The sequence below is a fragment of the Typopeltis vanoorti genome, chromosome 4 (genome assembly GCF_054136105.1).
Source record: "Typopeltis vanoorti isolate ZY-2024b chromosome 4, IOZ_Tvanoo_1.0, whole genome shotgun sequence".
NCBI lineage: Eukaryota > Metazoa > Arthropoda > Arachnida > Uropygi > Thelyphonidae > Typopeltis > Typopeltis vanoorti.
The window spans coordinates 155,225,528-155,242,071 of record NC_143552.1 but is presented as its reverse complement, the minus strand read 5'-3'; the positions used below and the strand labels follow the sequence as shown (position 1 = coordinate 155,242,071).

At 36.4% G+C, this 16,544-nt stretch overlaps 1 protein-coding gene across 1 annotated transcript in view; it reads right to left on the bottom strand.

Moving 5' to 3' along the window:
* Window positions 1-854, bottom strand: part of Gbeta76C (guanine nucleotide-binding protein subunit beta-2) — an 81,861-nt gene extending 81,007 nt beyond the window's left edge. The window contains exon 1 of the mRNA XM_090392184.1: window positions 819-854. Within this exon, the coding sequence (XP_090248310.1) occupies window positions 819-854 (36 nt within the window). The remainder of the gene's footprint in view (window positions 1-818) is intronic.
* Window positions 855-16,544: the final 15,690 nt, after the last annotated feature.

Here is a 16,544-nt window from a genome sequence, read left to right as displayed (position 1 = left end):
GTGATATTGATAGGCTATCTTAAAGTTTAAAAGAGAGGTTAACAGATGCAAATACAGGGTGAACAAAATTAAAATATTCCTGTTTAAGGCCTTGGGAGCACCACCACCCGTTCATCCGAATGCTGCGAAAGTTTGCAGGAATACATTGAGCGTCATGCGGAAGCGAGATCTGATATAGAAAAAAAGTGGTTCCAAAATTCACTACCAAGGGATTATAAACACTGAATGAATGGAATCTGCACGTCACCCAACTCAGCAGGTGCCGGAGCGCTGGGTGATGGACACGGGATTTTCCCTTCATTCTAGTTGTTAAGTCCGATGGCACTTGCGTTGCCTCAAAGTGCTTAGCTCGTGAAGCTGTACTACATAAAGAATTGCAATGATTTTGCTGCATTCCACGATTTTCGTCGCCTGAACAAATGTCGATGAGGTCCACTATCTCCATGTGCTCTGCGACGAATGATTGGTCGTTTTGAAGAAATGGAATCGTTGAAGATAGACCTGGCAGAGGTAGCAGACCAATCAATCCACAACGTGAAGTCGCTACTGTTGTCGTGGAGCAGGCCATGAATAGCAGCGTTGGTTCCTGCAGTGCACGTGCTGCTGTATCAAGACGCCTAGATTTACCTCACACAACTGTCTGGAAAATTCTACAGAAGATTCTACAGTTCAACCTGTTCAAGATAACTCTGACACAGGAGTTGGTTCCGCAGGACTTTGAAAGTCGACTGACATTCGCTTTAACATTTCTTGTCGAGTGGAGTTGAACGCTGAGTGGTCGTCGCGGGTAATTTTGTCAGGAGATGAGACTCACTCACCTGAATGGAGTTGTGAATACCCACAACTCCATTCATTGCCGGGTATGGGCTATTTTGTATTGCATGCAATCCAACAAATTCCTTTGCATTTACGCAAAGTTACTGATGCAGGTTTACAGCTTCGGTTATCGTTGGACCATTCCTCTTTGAAGACATTCGCCAGTCGGGTCTTGTGACCTGCTTAGTTACTGTCAAGAGTTATCGTGATATGATAAACAATTTTGTTGTGCCACACTTACAGCAGCGCCTGTGCATGGATTCGGTCATTTTCATGCAGGATAGGGGACCCTTCCACACACATCGATCGATCCATCCGCACGGGAGGTTCTTGTAGAACATTTCACGGAAGCCAGATTGATCAGCCATGCGTTTCCCCACTACGAGTACATGATCGCCTCGTTCACCTTATCTGATCCTCTGTGGCTTCTGGCTCTGGAGATTTCTCAAAGACAGGGTTTATAGAGATCATCCTGATAACTTGCCAGTGCTGAGAGACAGCATAATAACGCAGTGTATGCGCAATATCAGTCCCAACCAGCTGCTTTCTGCCGTTGAACAACATCCTGTGAAAAGGATGCAGTTTGTGGCATACCGGGGAGGGCAGCACATTGAGCAGTACAGCCGGTGAATGCATAGTGGAAGGGAATAAAAATGTGTTATTTATGCTTGTGTAGCTTTTCTCCTTACACACATCTGCATTCGGTATAGCATAGAACGAACCCTAGTAGTGAATTTCGGAACTATGTTTTTCTTTTTGATCTCTCAGATATGGCTTCCACATGACGTGCAATGCATTCCTGTCAAGTTTCGCAGCATTTGGATGACTGGGTGGCTCCCCACAAGGCCTTAAAATAGGGATGGTTGAATTTTGATCACCCTATATTTTACGTGTTAAAATATTTATTATGACAAACGCTTCTATCAACACACATCAGAAAGTAACTGAATATGAAACGTGTTTTCCAGGTACAAAATCCTTTACAAGAATGCTTTTTTAAAAAATCAGTACCTGTATTCCAGATGACTGGCAGAACAACAACCGTACCTAAAGCAGTGTCCTATTTTCCCCATTAATTTATTCCACAGGCAACAACTAAAGCAGTTGGAAAAACAGGAAAAAAAAGAACAAAAAAAAAAAAAAACAGAACATGTGCGACGACTTCCTTATGCGCTCAAACGCGTAAAATGGTTTCAAATGTAGTAGAATTGGGGTGATAAATGACACCACAAGTCCTTAAATAAAGTGATTGCTTATCACACATCTTATTTGCAACTACTTGAAGTTCTCAAACTCCTGCAGATAGCTTGAGACAACTAAATGCACTCAGCGAGTATATAATTCACATTCCCGGAACTATAAACAACTATCGCGCTGATTTGAAACATTCTTTTAAATATTTTAGATTCTTCTTCATATATGAAGGTCGCTTTGAAAGACCTTTAATCCACTATAGAGTTGTTTGCTTAGGTACAAAAATTACGATAATCTCAAGAAATTGATTTGAAAAATTATAATCACGCTGTATTTGAATAGCGTTCGTGACTTTATTTCAGTTTTTTTTTTTTTTTTTCCCTGCATCCTGCTAAAGGTGAACACTTGCGGAACTTTTAGGTCAGCAACCCATACATTAGCGCAGCTGTATGACGCCTACATAAGCTGAGCTGCTTCTTGACCAAAGACAGAACCAGTAAGTGAATGCTCGTAAGCTGTTGATTTTTAAAACTACAGAAAATAAACTATTTCTTCGAAATGTCAACGAGTAGGGTGGATTCGAAAGCGCTTTGCATTGGTTTTCAGCATGTTTAGGTTTCTAACAAAGAAACCTAATAAAAACTCAAAAAAAATTCACAAAATTAAAAATATAAAAAAATATAAAAAATCAGAAATGACTGGAGACACTATCCCTTTTGCTGGAAACAGATTTAAATTTCGTGTGTGATGTTAGAAACCCTTGTAAAGCTTGCGAAATGCTATGAAAAGCATCAAATTTAATAGAACAGCTACATGACCTGAATTTTACAGATGATACATGTTCACTGGCACATATACAACAACATATGATAAAATCAACAATAAAACTTAATAAAGAAGCCTTGACTGTTGGATTAAGAATAAATAAAATGAAAATAAAAATAATGAAAATAAATAACAAACAAAAAAAGACGGCAATGGGTGTTCAAATCTGAGAAACAGTGGAGTACTTTAATTACCTAGCATCAATAATAAATAAAGAGGGAGGAGTAGAGGAAAAAATAAAATCTAAGTAGAGAGAGAGAGAGAGAGAGAGAGAGCACAGGGAATTTTTAGCATGTTAGGGAAAATATGGAGATCAAAAGAAAAAGGTTAAAAATCAAAATCAGATTATTTAATACAAATATCAAATCAGTTCTACTCTATGCAAAACATGGACAACAACAAAAGCAATTAGAAAAAAAAAGAAAAAAAAAACTGCAAAGCTTTGTAAATGTTTAAGAGGAATTCTCCAAATAAAATGACCAGAAAAGATATCCAATAAAGAATTATGGTAAAAAATAAGCAAAAACCAATAATGTATGACATGAATCAGAGAAAATGGAGGTGATAGGGCATGTACAAAAGGAAGCCTGAAAAAGACAAAGTGAAACAAGCATTAGAGGGGAATCAACAAGGAAAGAGAAAAGGTGGACGAACATAAGCTGACAGAGGAGTTGGAGAAAACCTCAGAAAGATTGAAAAGATCTGATGAGAGAGAAGCACAAAACAGCGTCAGATGGCGATCAGTGGTCGAGGTCCTATGCTCCCAATGGGGTGATGAGGAATAAACATCTCTAAACAAATATCTGTGGTCACCAGTCTGTGATCAAGCGTTTTATTTCTAAGCCGGCTCTCACATCCATAAGTTAGTTTGACGACTGTCTTGTAAACAGCTAATTTAGTGTTTTGACTCACTTCACTCTTATTCATACATGTTTATTCAGTTGGCTTTCTACTATACCAGCATTGCTGATTCCGTTGTTGAACCTAAAATAACCATTTTAATTATTCCATAGGTTCTCTTTGTTGGATGCAGTTCATGTTTGCGATGTTCCTGTTTACTTTCATAGTCTGTATTTTTATTGCTGATTTTCACACCAGATTTATTATAACAGTTATTCAATTTAGTCTACAAGAATCTACAAGAGTCTACAAGAATCTTGTAGACTCTTCTAAATAAAGGAATCTTCTAAATAAATCCAGTACTGGATAACATTATCTATATATAAAAAAGAGCTCAGATTGACATCTCGAATTTTGATATCAGGTTTGATACGACTTTCCTTCATAATGTGATCCATATAGATAACGAATAACAATGGAGATAATGTGCAGCCTTCTCGTAAACCTGCTTTAACATTAAACCATCTTTTTTTTTTTATCTTTTTTGAATTTTTATTTGTCTTAAAGTGAAATTCTGATCTTGACAACCCTGAATCCATTTTATTCTTCTCCAAATTTTCCTTCCACCATTATTCTTTTCTGAGGTATTCATGCATCAATCTTAGGATCAGGCATGTTAGAGAACCCCCTCTGTAATTCTAATATCAAGTTTTATTTCCTATTTTTATGAGTGCTCTACTCCAATCATCTGGAATTCCATCGAGTGACCTTCGAAATTATGGAGCGTAGCCACTGCAAAACTTTTATATCTCCATACTTAAGCATTTCTGGTCGAAAACTCCAACTGCTTCCTTTCCACATTTCAGGTTTGTGATGGTGTTTTCTACTTTAAGTATCGGTATGTGCCGTTGTTTACATTCTTCTTGGATATTTCTTTTATACCATTCTCCTGTCACTGCTTATTTCATTTGACAATCTTTCAAAGTAATTATCGCACACCTCTAGTATTTCTTTACCTTTTATATTACCTTATAAAATTTGATTCCCTCAAAGATGCATAAATTCTGTTTTCTTCCATTTCTAAGTTTCTTCATTCGATTCCAAAACATTCTGCCCATTTCCTGATGTTCGTTTTTTGTTTTCATACTAAAGTGCTCCATTACTTTTATTTTTACACAGTGCTTTGCTTTACTTTCTTACAATTTTTTTCCTGTATATTCTCTCAGAGTATATATTTAAAGTATACACCGATTTTCTCGCTAAACTACGCTTTCTTCTTTACCAGGACCTTCTTTTTAACTTTCTGATTGTCCTTGCAAGCAACTTTATCACATGCCTTCCTAACTGAATGAACTCAATGTTTTTTTCAGACTTCCACAACCGTTTGGTTCTTGTTTATAAACGCTTTCAGTTTTTTAAAAAATAATATTTACATATTTTAATATACACTTCACCTCTAAAAGCTGGTTGACTGATTATTTTTAAGATTTCTATTTTTTACTTTAACAGAAAGATACGAACACAGTATTACTAGAGAATTTCGCTGTCTGTCTATGTCTTGAGGATCGATCCTGTTAGCAATGCTTGCAGGAGCTGAATTTGATCCGGGTATTTTATTAAAGTTTTATTAAAGCGCAGTTAGCCTAGTGGCTATGCGCTTCGCAACCATATGCCTGGGGAAGGAGTGTCCTAGGTTCGATTCCCGTCGACGATGTGAGGAGTTTAAGGATCTTCCTCAGTCATAGTCAAGTTAGCCGGTCTTGGGCAGTAGGGTTTTTTTCCTCAGTTTATCTGGGTTTTTTCATCCCGCAAGCAGGCAAACCGACCCCGTGAACACACACGGATTACAGTCATGAATATCGCCCTTAGGGATGCAGCAGAGAAGTGGCGAACCGGCTGCATTTAACACGCCAGTAAGCCCTCATTAGGAGGGGACTCAACCCGCTCTAGGATGAGAAGGATAGGATAGGATTTTATTAAAAGACTCGTTCATCAAATTCATCACAAACACGTTCTATTCTATAGAGGAAAAGTGCGTGCAGATTCGATTTCCATTCTGGGATTATCATTGTCATGTCAGTAGCCTGTAAATACATTAATGGGTTTAATTTGTGTGTGTGGGGGGGGGTGTACTAAGTCATGCATAGACAAGGTTTTACGGTACGTGGGTGACTTCTGAAGCGTAAATTTCAAGGGTAACCGTGACATCAGTGTACATGACGGATGAAAAGTTTTTCAATTAGGTCAAGGACGACGAGAATTACTTCATATAGCGAAAAAGTTCGTAGACTCCAGCGAACGTTAAGTAATTACTTTGTTTGTTTGTTTCCTTATTTATTAACCATCTGATAACTCATTACAAAATATCAGATCACCAAAAAAGCGCCATTTTGTGCTTTTAGGACACTTTCCTTATAGAGCGTTTTCTCTGTGCTCGGTTCGATGAGCATAGGTTGAAGATGCTATGCCGAGATGGTAGAGCACATAGACTTCTTCATCCCCTTGGAAGTGTTGTGTACAAGAGCGTTCGCAACGGTTAGCAGCTGGAACTTATTTTAGACGAAGAGAGGTTAAAATTCCATCAGAAAAGGGCCAAACAAATTGAAAACTTATTGGCAAAACAGAACAAGAATTTCATTTTTTTCTTTTAGCGACTTTCAAAAAGTTGTTAAACCAAAATCATTGCCACACAACCTTACAACGAAGTACGAATGAGCTAAACGAAGGCGGGAAAGAATTTCATGCATATTTAAATGTCTAACGCGTGGGCCCGATTTCAACACACGTCACATTTCCTTTGTCTCGAGTATCCTGTTAGCAATGCAGTTGCTTATTCTGCAGCTCTCAATAGTTTACCGGCTTATTCACTTAGTACATTGTTTCTCTCTAGAACCCTCACGAACTTGCACACACACACACATACAGAAATTTGTTTTGACATTCAGAAAGGTAGAATAATACAATTAGTTGTGCTGTTATTGCTAATCTAAATATTTTTGGAATTAATGTAACTAATTCTAACTTCAGATTTTATCAGACGAATATTTTTAGTTTATTATTGAATCAACTACAAATATTGATAAAACTGAAACAATAATGTGTTCTGTGAAAATAAACAGATAATAAAAATAGACGCATTTAATTGTCATGTCATTTGAGATGACAATTATCAACCAAAGGACATGTTTTAATTAACAACGTATTTATTAAAAAAAAGGATAAAATTAAAAAAAAAAAAAGATTTGAAATTGTAAATTACAGTATTATAATATTTGTACTATTTTTTTTTTAATAATCGTAGTGTTAAAAAAATAAAAAAATAACACACTTACTTCCATTGTACCGGAATTTTATTTCGTTTGCCTTTTCTGAATACAGTATATCCAACGTTTGTTCGCGATGTGTGACGGAATCAGAAAGAATCAGCCTTTTAGATCCAATTAGTGATTACATTCAAGAAGGCTTTCCACTTGTCTTAAAATTGAAACCTTATAAAGCCATGAAATATGACGACAGTGTGCATAAATATGACTCTGATTTACTTTATATTAAACGACTATTGATTGTTTAACATTTTTGATAAAATATTTAAAAATATTACAATATATTAAAATAGTAAAAATATAAAAGGCAGTTAATATATGGGCATGATGCATTGTTTATTTCTTAAATACAACAAATTTCATTTTTATTGAAAACGCTACGGAGTTGTAAAAAATGAAACGATTTTCTGCTAAGCTGAAGTTGCTCCGAAAATAACCGAAGTGATTTTCGAGATAAATTACATGTTTGTAACAACATATGATGGCAAAAAAAAGTTCGTTTGTGGGACTTCTCAAGGCAAACGAAACTTTCGCAGCAACCCATTGCAGTGATTGAGATATCATCGGTAAATATAGCGCCTCCGCAGCGCAATTGGAAGAACGACGGTACATTGCGCCCTTCGATTGGAATAGGCCTAAGTTCGATTCTCGTCGCGACGGGAGGAATCTTTATCTGGTCGATTTCAATTCGAAGGTGAGTTAGCCGATCTCATACGGAGGTAGCAGGGTTTTTTCTCCCGGAAACTCGGGTTTTTCATCCCGCATACATACAAATCGGCCCTTCAGAACACACGCAATTTACAGACAAAAATTACTAGTTGTGGTGGTGTTGGAGGTGGGCGGTAGATGGCGTTGATGGAGATGATTCGTAGTAGCGGTTAGGTGTAGAGACAGTTGTAGATGTCCTCCCGCGATGAGTCTTCGGACTCCTTGGAGGTATCAGGAATAATAATAATAATAATAATAATAAATATCAAAACGAAAATCGTGGCGCCACACAGTGACACGAACTTTCCTGAAAACCCAAAATAATATAGAAGTAAATTAAAATAATTTAAATCTAAAATATTTAAAAATCGAATCTTTAATCATTAATTTGAATATAAAACTTTAAAAAAATATTTATATTTACATATTTGAGTTTTTATTTTTATTTTTTTGATTTAAAGAATTTCGAAAAATAAGCACTTCATCTTGTAGTATGAGTTGGTGTTTTCTGAGAGTTCATATTTGCATGAAGACATTGTCGAAGATGAAACATGTTAACTGAAATGCTAAGTGCTTTTTAATTTTGCTTATGATTGGTTTATCAAATGCACTCCGAGCAAACATTTTAATTGTATTTTAACCAAAGAACCTGTACAAAATATCATTTAAGGTTTTTATTAAGATCTCAAGGATACCATACTATTCGATACCCTTTGTAGTTGACAATTATTAGCCAAATGATTAACAAATTTGTGTGTGTGTGTGTGTGTGTGTGTGTGTGTGTGTGTGTGTGTGTGTGTGTGTGTGTGTGTGTGTGTGTGTGTGTGTGTGCGTGTGTGTGTGTGTGTGTGTGTGTGTGTGTGTGTGTGTGTGTGTGTGTGTGTGTGTGTGTGTGTGTGTGTGTGTGTGTGTGTGTGTGTGTGTGTGTGTGATTCCAAATATTTGTAAAGAATTCCCTGCTGTGTCAAGACTCAACTCGGTAATCCATCCTAATGATTTATGACTTATACTTAAATCTCTCAAAGTGAGAGCTACATGAAAACATGCAAAGCAAAGACTCAGTTGACAAGGGAAATGGCAATATACCTTATCAACTTAGTCTTTGCTTTGCATGTTTCTGTAATAAATTTATTTATTACAGAAAGGTGGCTGTGTAACCTTGTGAACGATCTCTACTCATAGAATACCATGCGTATCTCTCTATATACAGAAATTTACAGATGGATGAGACACCCTGGAAACTGCATCATGCGAAACGATTAACTGATAATAAATCGACATCTAATTATGCTATGTCTTACAGCCTCTTCAAAAAGCTAGTAGTAGCTTCAAGATTACAATGTTAGAACCTGCTTTATAATAATAAAACACATAAATAAAACATAAATAAAATAGAGAAACCGATCAGAGGAACACACGCAATTTATAGACATAATACACTGATTTCACAGCCTTTTCATCTTTGGGCATAATTTCAAACAACAACAACAACCACCTTTCATAAATCATGCCATACTTATATAACAAAACTTTCCTGATAACTGTGATACAGGCTATCTTCCTAATCATTTTAGAAACGGTTTTATATGTAACCATAAAGCTGTATAATAGATATATAAATAGATTTATTTATTTCCTATCCACATCCAGTTTTATTTAGAATTAATATTACGAGTAATTAGTGCTAGGATGAACAACAGAGGTGATAATGCATCACACCGAAAATCCCTCTCTTGATATTCACTTCACTTAGATTGTCTTTATTAGCTATTAATTAGGCTTTACCACATGTCATAGTCATAACTGCTGCTGGGAATTTCTTGATGTTTTTACTCACTCCAAAATTTTCTAGGCACTTTCCAATCCGAGTACGTGGCTAATTAGCAAAGGATTTCTTGTAATTCATCAGCATCAACAACCATGGGTCCAATGCACGTAGGTGTCTGCTGCCATCTTGATATGATTCTTCCATTGCATTCTGTTTTGTGCAAGATGACTCAATTTGTGTATAGAGTTTCCGCACCATTTGATGATGTCATTGCCTCATTCTCTGTTTGGTCTTCCTCTTTTGTTCTTTCCTTTAATCATTCCAAACAGCAACATTTTAATTTTTTCCCCATCATTCATTCTACATATATGGCCAAATAGACGTAGTTTCCTTTTGATTATTTTCTGGATCAGGTTTTCTTTTTTGGTTGTATTCGTCTGTAGATTTCCTCATTGCTCACTTTCTGGATCCAGCTTTTTCTCAAGATCTTTCTATAGCACTTCCTCTCAAATGCCATTATCTTTCTTTCAGATTCTCTCAGGAGTACTCAGGTCTCTCATCCATAGAGCATGTTGCTGACGATACAGGTCTCTACAATGCGCAGTTTAGTTTGCATCTTTGTAGCTTGGCTCTTCCATATTTTGTCCATCGCTTTTAAAATAGTTGTTGCTCTGGCTATTCTAATTTTTATCTCTTTTTTGGAGTCCAAGTCATGCGTCATGTGGCATCCAAGATATGTGAAGTGTTCCACATTTTGCAGTTGAAATCTGTCCATCGTAACTTTGTTCAGTAACTCCTGTTGTCCGAATATCATTGTTTTAGTTTTTTCAAAGTTGACATTTAGTCCATATCTTTTTCCTTCTGTGTATAGTGTTTGCAATGTCTATTCTTGTAATTAATCCATGTCAAATATTAGTTTGTTTTTCGTCTTTCGAATTTTTCAAAATCATTTTGTCAAACATTTTTGCCATAACTCCTTTGTTCAATAGGCAGAAGCTGTATCATGATAATTGCTGATTAATCGATCTTGATAGAATCAATGGTAATTCTTAATAGCAAAAAAAATCAACTAACGCCTTTTATTCTCTAATAGGGAGTAGGTAGGCGAGGCCTTTATACCCTATCTAGCTTTTGGAGACTGAGTGGACAGTTGAATCTCCGGTAGCCAATCAGAGATAGCTGGCCCATGTCTATCACTAATTATAGCAGCCACCGATGAAGAGGGGCTGGCAAACAAGTGCTGCCATCTCTTGGACCTAACCCTAACAAGATATGTCACTGTTTGAAATAATGTGGGTACTACGGTCGATTTTCTTGTGTTTACGGGACGAAAAACCCGAGTTTCCGGGAGGAAAAACCCGCTTGCTCGTGCCAGAGATCGACTAACTCAGAAACTGGTCGAAGATAGGCTTAGAAAAAGTTCCTCCAGTCGGCGACTAGACTAGAACCTAGGTCTAACTTCGAGCAGCCAAGCGCAGAGAACGCAAGCGCCACTTCCACTGAGCTACACAAGCAGTACTTTTTAATTTTTCTTTCGAAATCAGAAATCTTCTTCTGGTTGTTATCCCCTCTAAAGTTTGTTTGCAATAGATGTTTAAAATGTTTAGCCATTCAAGCGTGAGTACTGATTAAGTATTTGAACCAAACGCTAGGGAATTCATCTTTATTTTCTGGTGCATTCTGGTACTTCTATTCCTTATCTTTAAACCATTTGTGTTGTTGTGAGTTCTTCCACTTAGTGTTCAATTGTTAACTTCTTTTTAACCAGTTACCTTTTCATGTTCAGATCATGGTCGTAGCACCCACAACAGAGTCTGTCGTGGGTGCTACGACCGTGAATGAGTTCAAGGCAAGGTATGATAGATACTGTGTGAATGTCGAATAGTTGTTCTTGACATGATGTTAGGGCCTCCCTCGATGAGTCTGTCGACTCCTTGGAGTTTCCCGGAACAATAATAATAATAATAATAATGTTATGTTTTTGTAGATTGTCCTACAACTGCTTCTAGAACTTGGTTGGTTCATCTGGGTTCTAGCTTTCAACATTGTCATGGGATTTCCTATTTCCTATCAAGATTATTATTATTATTATTATTATTATTATTATTATTATTATTATTATTATTATTATTATTATTATTATTATTATTATCAACAGCTACCGAGAAATTTAAAACACATAGACAACTACAGAACATTAAAACACGAACTGTGGAAGATATACCATTAACACTAATATACACATCACAAATCACCAGCTTCCAATGCCTACATCCCATCCATAAACAGTAACACAACATAAATAGTGAAGGCTAATCCCACTCTCTTCATAAAAACTAACTCAAGCTTCGAAGTAGGTGGGAATAATCTGCCTCACTGATCCACACGTAATCCTCATAATCAAAGACTGCAAATTATGTTACAAAACAATCAGTACGGCGTATAATAATAACGAAGATACAGATATTTAAAAAAAATACATGAATTTGTATCCAAAGAAAAAATACTGAAAAGAAATAATGTGCCTTGAACTGCGTACAGTATAACGTACAGAGCATCAAGTGTAATATTCATTAATTGTAAATATGTAAATACTCTGTACGATGAAAATAGAAAAATTGTTATTTTATACATAATGTGTAAACATGCAAAAAAAATCTGCAATAATCATATGTATGTAATTTATCTGAGACATTATCATATTATTATTATTATCCAAAAATTTTTATTCAAAAATTTCGTGTAATCTTCATTGTTATATTACAAGAACACGTGTTGTAAATATAGATGCAAAAAAAGTATTATTATTAAAACTTTAATTGAAATACAGTGTAGAAAATGAATCACATACGCAGCACTCATTGCTGAATTTTGTAAAAATTACAAGCTGGAATGTCACTAAAGACACGATTATTGTAATTGGGTAAAAAAGATTTCAGAAATCAACGTAATTTTTTATAATCTTTAAATTTTGTAATTTCTCTAATTTATAATGTAATTATTATACGTATGCAAACAAAATAAAGTGTTAAAAATATTTTAAAAAGTATTACTATTATTATTTCGTGCAGTAGACAGACAAAAAAAACATTTTCGGTCAGGAGGAGTTCTCGTTTTGTTTAAAGGAGAAAGTAGCAATAGCATTCCTGCGTCAGCAAAAGAGAGATTTTTAGGTTTCATTCTAGTCATTGAGTATGGAAACATAATTTCCTAGATGGTTAATCATAGGATCAGGTGAATAGAGGTTTTCTCCTAAAATACGTTCGTTTTTATTTTTTTGTAAATCCCACCCACGAAAGTTTATAAACCTACGGTACATTTCCAACCCTTAGAGAAAATGAGTTAAATAAATGATCGGAAAACCATACGTTAGAGACCAGACATTTACCGTGGGTGGACAGAAAGTTCAGAAGAAACAAGAAACTTAGACTCTACCCTTGGTGGTATACCTAAGAGATTAGATTATTGCAAAAGACAGTAGAATGCATAAATCAATAAACATTTCTTCTGGAGGTTTAAATGCATTGTGGTTAACAAACTGCATGACATGTTCTAAGAAATACATAGGAAGGCAAAGAATTACGATGCCAAATCTGATAAACAGTAACCATGAAAACAAATGTAGACAACGCTAGTACCAGAAACTGAAAGTGCGTGTCTTTTACTGTTAATTGTTATTAACAGTAATCAATCTTGAACAGTAATCAACCTTGAAATCAAAGTCAATTTGCTCAATGTTTAATACAAAATATTGAACCTCTTGTCTGTCTTAATGGAAAGAACTCCAGTTTCACCTTTTGCCAGTCCAGTCTCATCATAGTAGTAGTGATTCCATGATGTGTTTAAATACACTCTGAGGACCTACTATTAGTGCATCAGGTAATCGTGAGTTATATGATCAGCAGCCTCTTATTCGAAGTCCTACTGTCGCTCAGAAGAGAATACATGAGTTAGTTCATTATACTTGGAGATCCTGGTCACAACACCAGTGCGAGTTCGTCTTCTACAGATATTACACTACCAAAACCAACTAGAATCATGACATGAAGCTGCATGAGAATATCAGATAAGAATCTTCAGGTTTTCGCTGGGATCAGGACATGAAAGTAGAAGAGGGAAGAGAGGAAGCATAAGAGGAGTGAAATGAAGAGAATTATAGACTTGCATGGAAGAGTAAGGAAGAACGATAGGAAATATGGCCATGTGAAAGAGATATCGAATGATTCGAGAGTGACTCTGTATGGAGTTTTCATTATTAGAGGTATGATGAAGAATGAGAAGGTGCACAAGACTTGTTTTCTGGAAGTAAAATGAGCAGAGTGATTGAAGCGGTGAATCTGAGGAGTAACAAGCAAAACAATCGGTGGAAATTCTCAGATTGGATATCAGGAGGTTGTTGAGCATAGTTAAATATGAAATTATTCATTTATTTATTGTTTACTAATTCCAGAAGTATGAAATAAGGGGAACAAAATTCTTGCATTGATCGATTGTATCAGTCCCGAGTGGTAGGAAAGGTTGTGAGTAAGTATGTTGCTCAAGTATAATTGCGATTAATTGATATGCTAGCAGAGTTGTGTATCGAGAGGTGCATGTTGTGAACATGTGGGATGAATTTGAGAAATTGACGCAATTGTATAAGACTTGTTGCATTTAAACGTTTTGGTGTGCGTCACCAGCGGACATTATTGCTGGAGAAGGAGGGGTAATGACTGTAGCAAACAAAAGACTTAAGGAAGATTTGTGGGGTTGTTTGGAAGATCAAGAAGCAGGGGTAGGTGAGCTCATGAATAGAGAGTAGGTAGCATCAGTGAAGGAAATGAGAGGAAAGGGACGCCATACAGACATGGAAACGGAGAAGTTCCCGATAGATGGGAGGATGCTGAATGAAAACTCTTGATTCAGAAGTGCACGTGTGGGCAAATAAAAACGAGCGAGATGGCATGGGATGGATCGGCAGTAATACAGAGAAAAGGACTGGGGAAGATGAGAAGTCACATCTGAGATGTCATTGAATAAGAAATTATTCATTTATTTATTGTTTACTAATTCCAGAAGTATGAAATAAGGGGAACAAAATTCTTGCATTGATCGATTGTCAGTCCCGAAATTGTCCGCATAAGATGGACATCGTGGAATAAAAATGACATCCCGATGATGATGGAACAGAGATGCAAAGTTGGGATTCTTTTCGGCAGGAAGAAAAGGAAGGAGGAGCATTTATGGTAGCGCAGGAGTTTGATCACCTAATTTGAGGCAATGTGGAGGGCAGTGAGAAGGAAATATGTAGACAAATAAGCCAGGTAGATAGAAAAAAGTGGCCAGCACGCAGCTTCAATTATGGAAACATGGTTTGAAATGAAGAGACAGCATCCAAAGGTAAATAGAATAAATTCCTGGAATCTTCAACAAGTTGGTGAGAGTGACCAAAAGGTGATCATCTGGATAGTGGTGGCCAGCCATATTTGAACTTCCGTTTAAAAGGGATGCATGTAGAAATAAAAGGCTGATGATTATGATAAGCTCAAAAGACAGCATGCAGCAGTACCGGAGAATGAGGAACTGGATGCGAAAGAAATCAATCCTGCTTGAGCCCTACTCAAGAACTGTTTCGTGCAGAAAATGTCCGAATGCACTTGAAAAGTGAAGGGGTTAAATAGAGCATTTATAAAATGGATGAATGAGATAATGACATGCATTTTGGAAGACGGTATTATGGCAGCAGCATAAGTTGAGTGGTAGTAATCAATTTCATGAGGAATAGAAATGAAGGATAGGAAGGAGCAAGGAGACTTAAAGACGCAAAATGTCAGCATATTATACCGTGTTCTTTTGCAAGTGTTGCTGAAAAGTTCACCATCAGAACTTTTTGATGGTACTGGATGCATCCTACAAATAAATACGAAAAATATCAATGACAAAAATCAAGCTAATACAGTGGTAGAAATGAACGAGCATATAATTTCGCGTGTTGGTGACGAATTCATACATCCCTTACTACTTTCTCCCTTTTAACATGAATTGGCTCTTACTGGCACTCCGCGAGCTACGGTTCTCTGAACTGGCGTACAGACAGTATACTAATGCAGAACATATCATAGTCCCCAAACCACTTTGGTTACTTTGAGATATAGAGGCAGTAGAGAAGATTCTCAACCATCTCAATATCCCCCAAATAAATCCAAGCGACCAAATATGAACACAGTAGTCCAAACGTAGATGTATATAAGTCTCATAAAAATCAATATTGACTTCTTTAACCCTATTAGTCAGCATATTTTTAAAATTCCAGGTGATATTCTAGGGTGGTTTGCCAATTTCAGCAATATCCTCTGAACTTCAGTTCTCTATTAACCATAACTCCAAGATACTTTGCTTCATCAGTTTTCAGCAGAGAAATATTATCAATAGAATACTCATATTTCATTGTGTGGTTCTTTTACATGAAATACATAATGATATTTCGTTTACGCGTTAAATGAAATACCATTACCCTTTCCCTCACAATGTTAGCATATTCTAGTCATCTTGTAGGAGCACAACGTTGCTTTCATCGATACTGCTATTCACAACTTAGTGCTATTAGCAAATAACTAGACATCACTCCTGAAATTATATCTGGTATCATGAACAGATTGAATAGCAAATGAAGGTCTGCATAGCCTTGTGGACACGAGGTTTGCATCCTAGCGCTAAGCATCCCGAAGAAACAATATTCTACCTAATTTTGATTCTAATCGCCGACCAAAGGAACTTTGCTGAGCCATTCATCAATCTATTCCCGAGTTAGTAGATCTCTGGCAAGGACAAGTAGGTTTTTCTCCCTCAAACGAGGATTTTTAATCCAGTAACTCGAGAAAATCGACTGTAGAACCCCTAAGATGGTAGCAGTTGTCTGCTATGTAAGCAGACAACAGTCAGCACTGGTTTTACCAGAGCTATTTAGAATCATTGGCAGTTTGGGCCAAGTATTTGTGATTTGCTAAGCGTGGAGATTGATTGCTCCAATCTCTAAAAGTTAGAAAGGAATAAAACGACCTTTGCGTACTCCATTTTGAGAATAAGAGGAA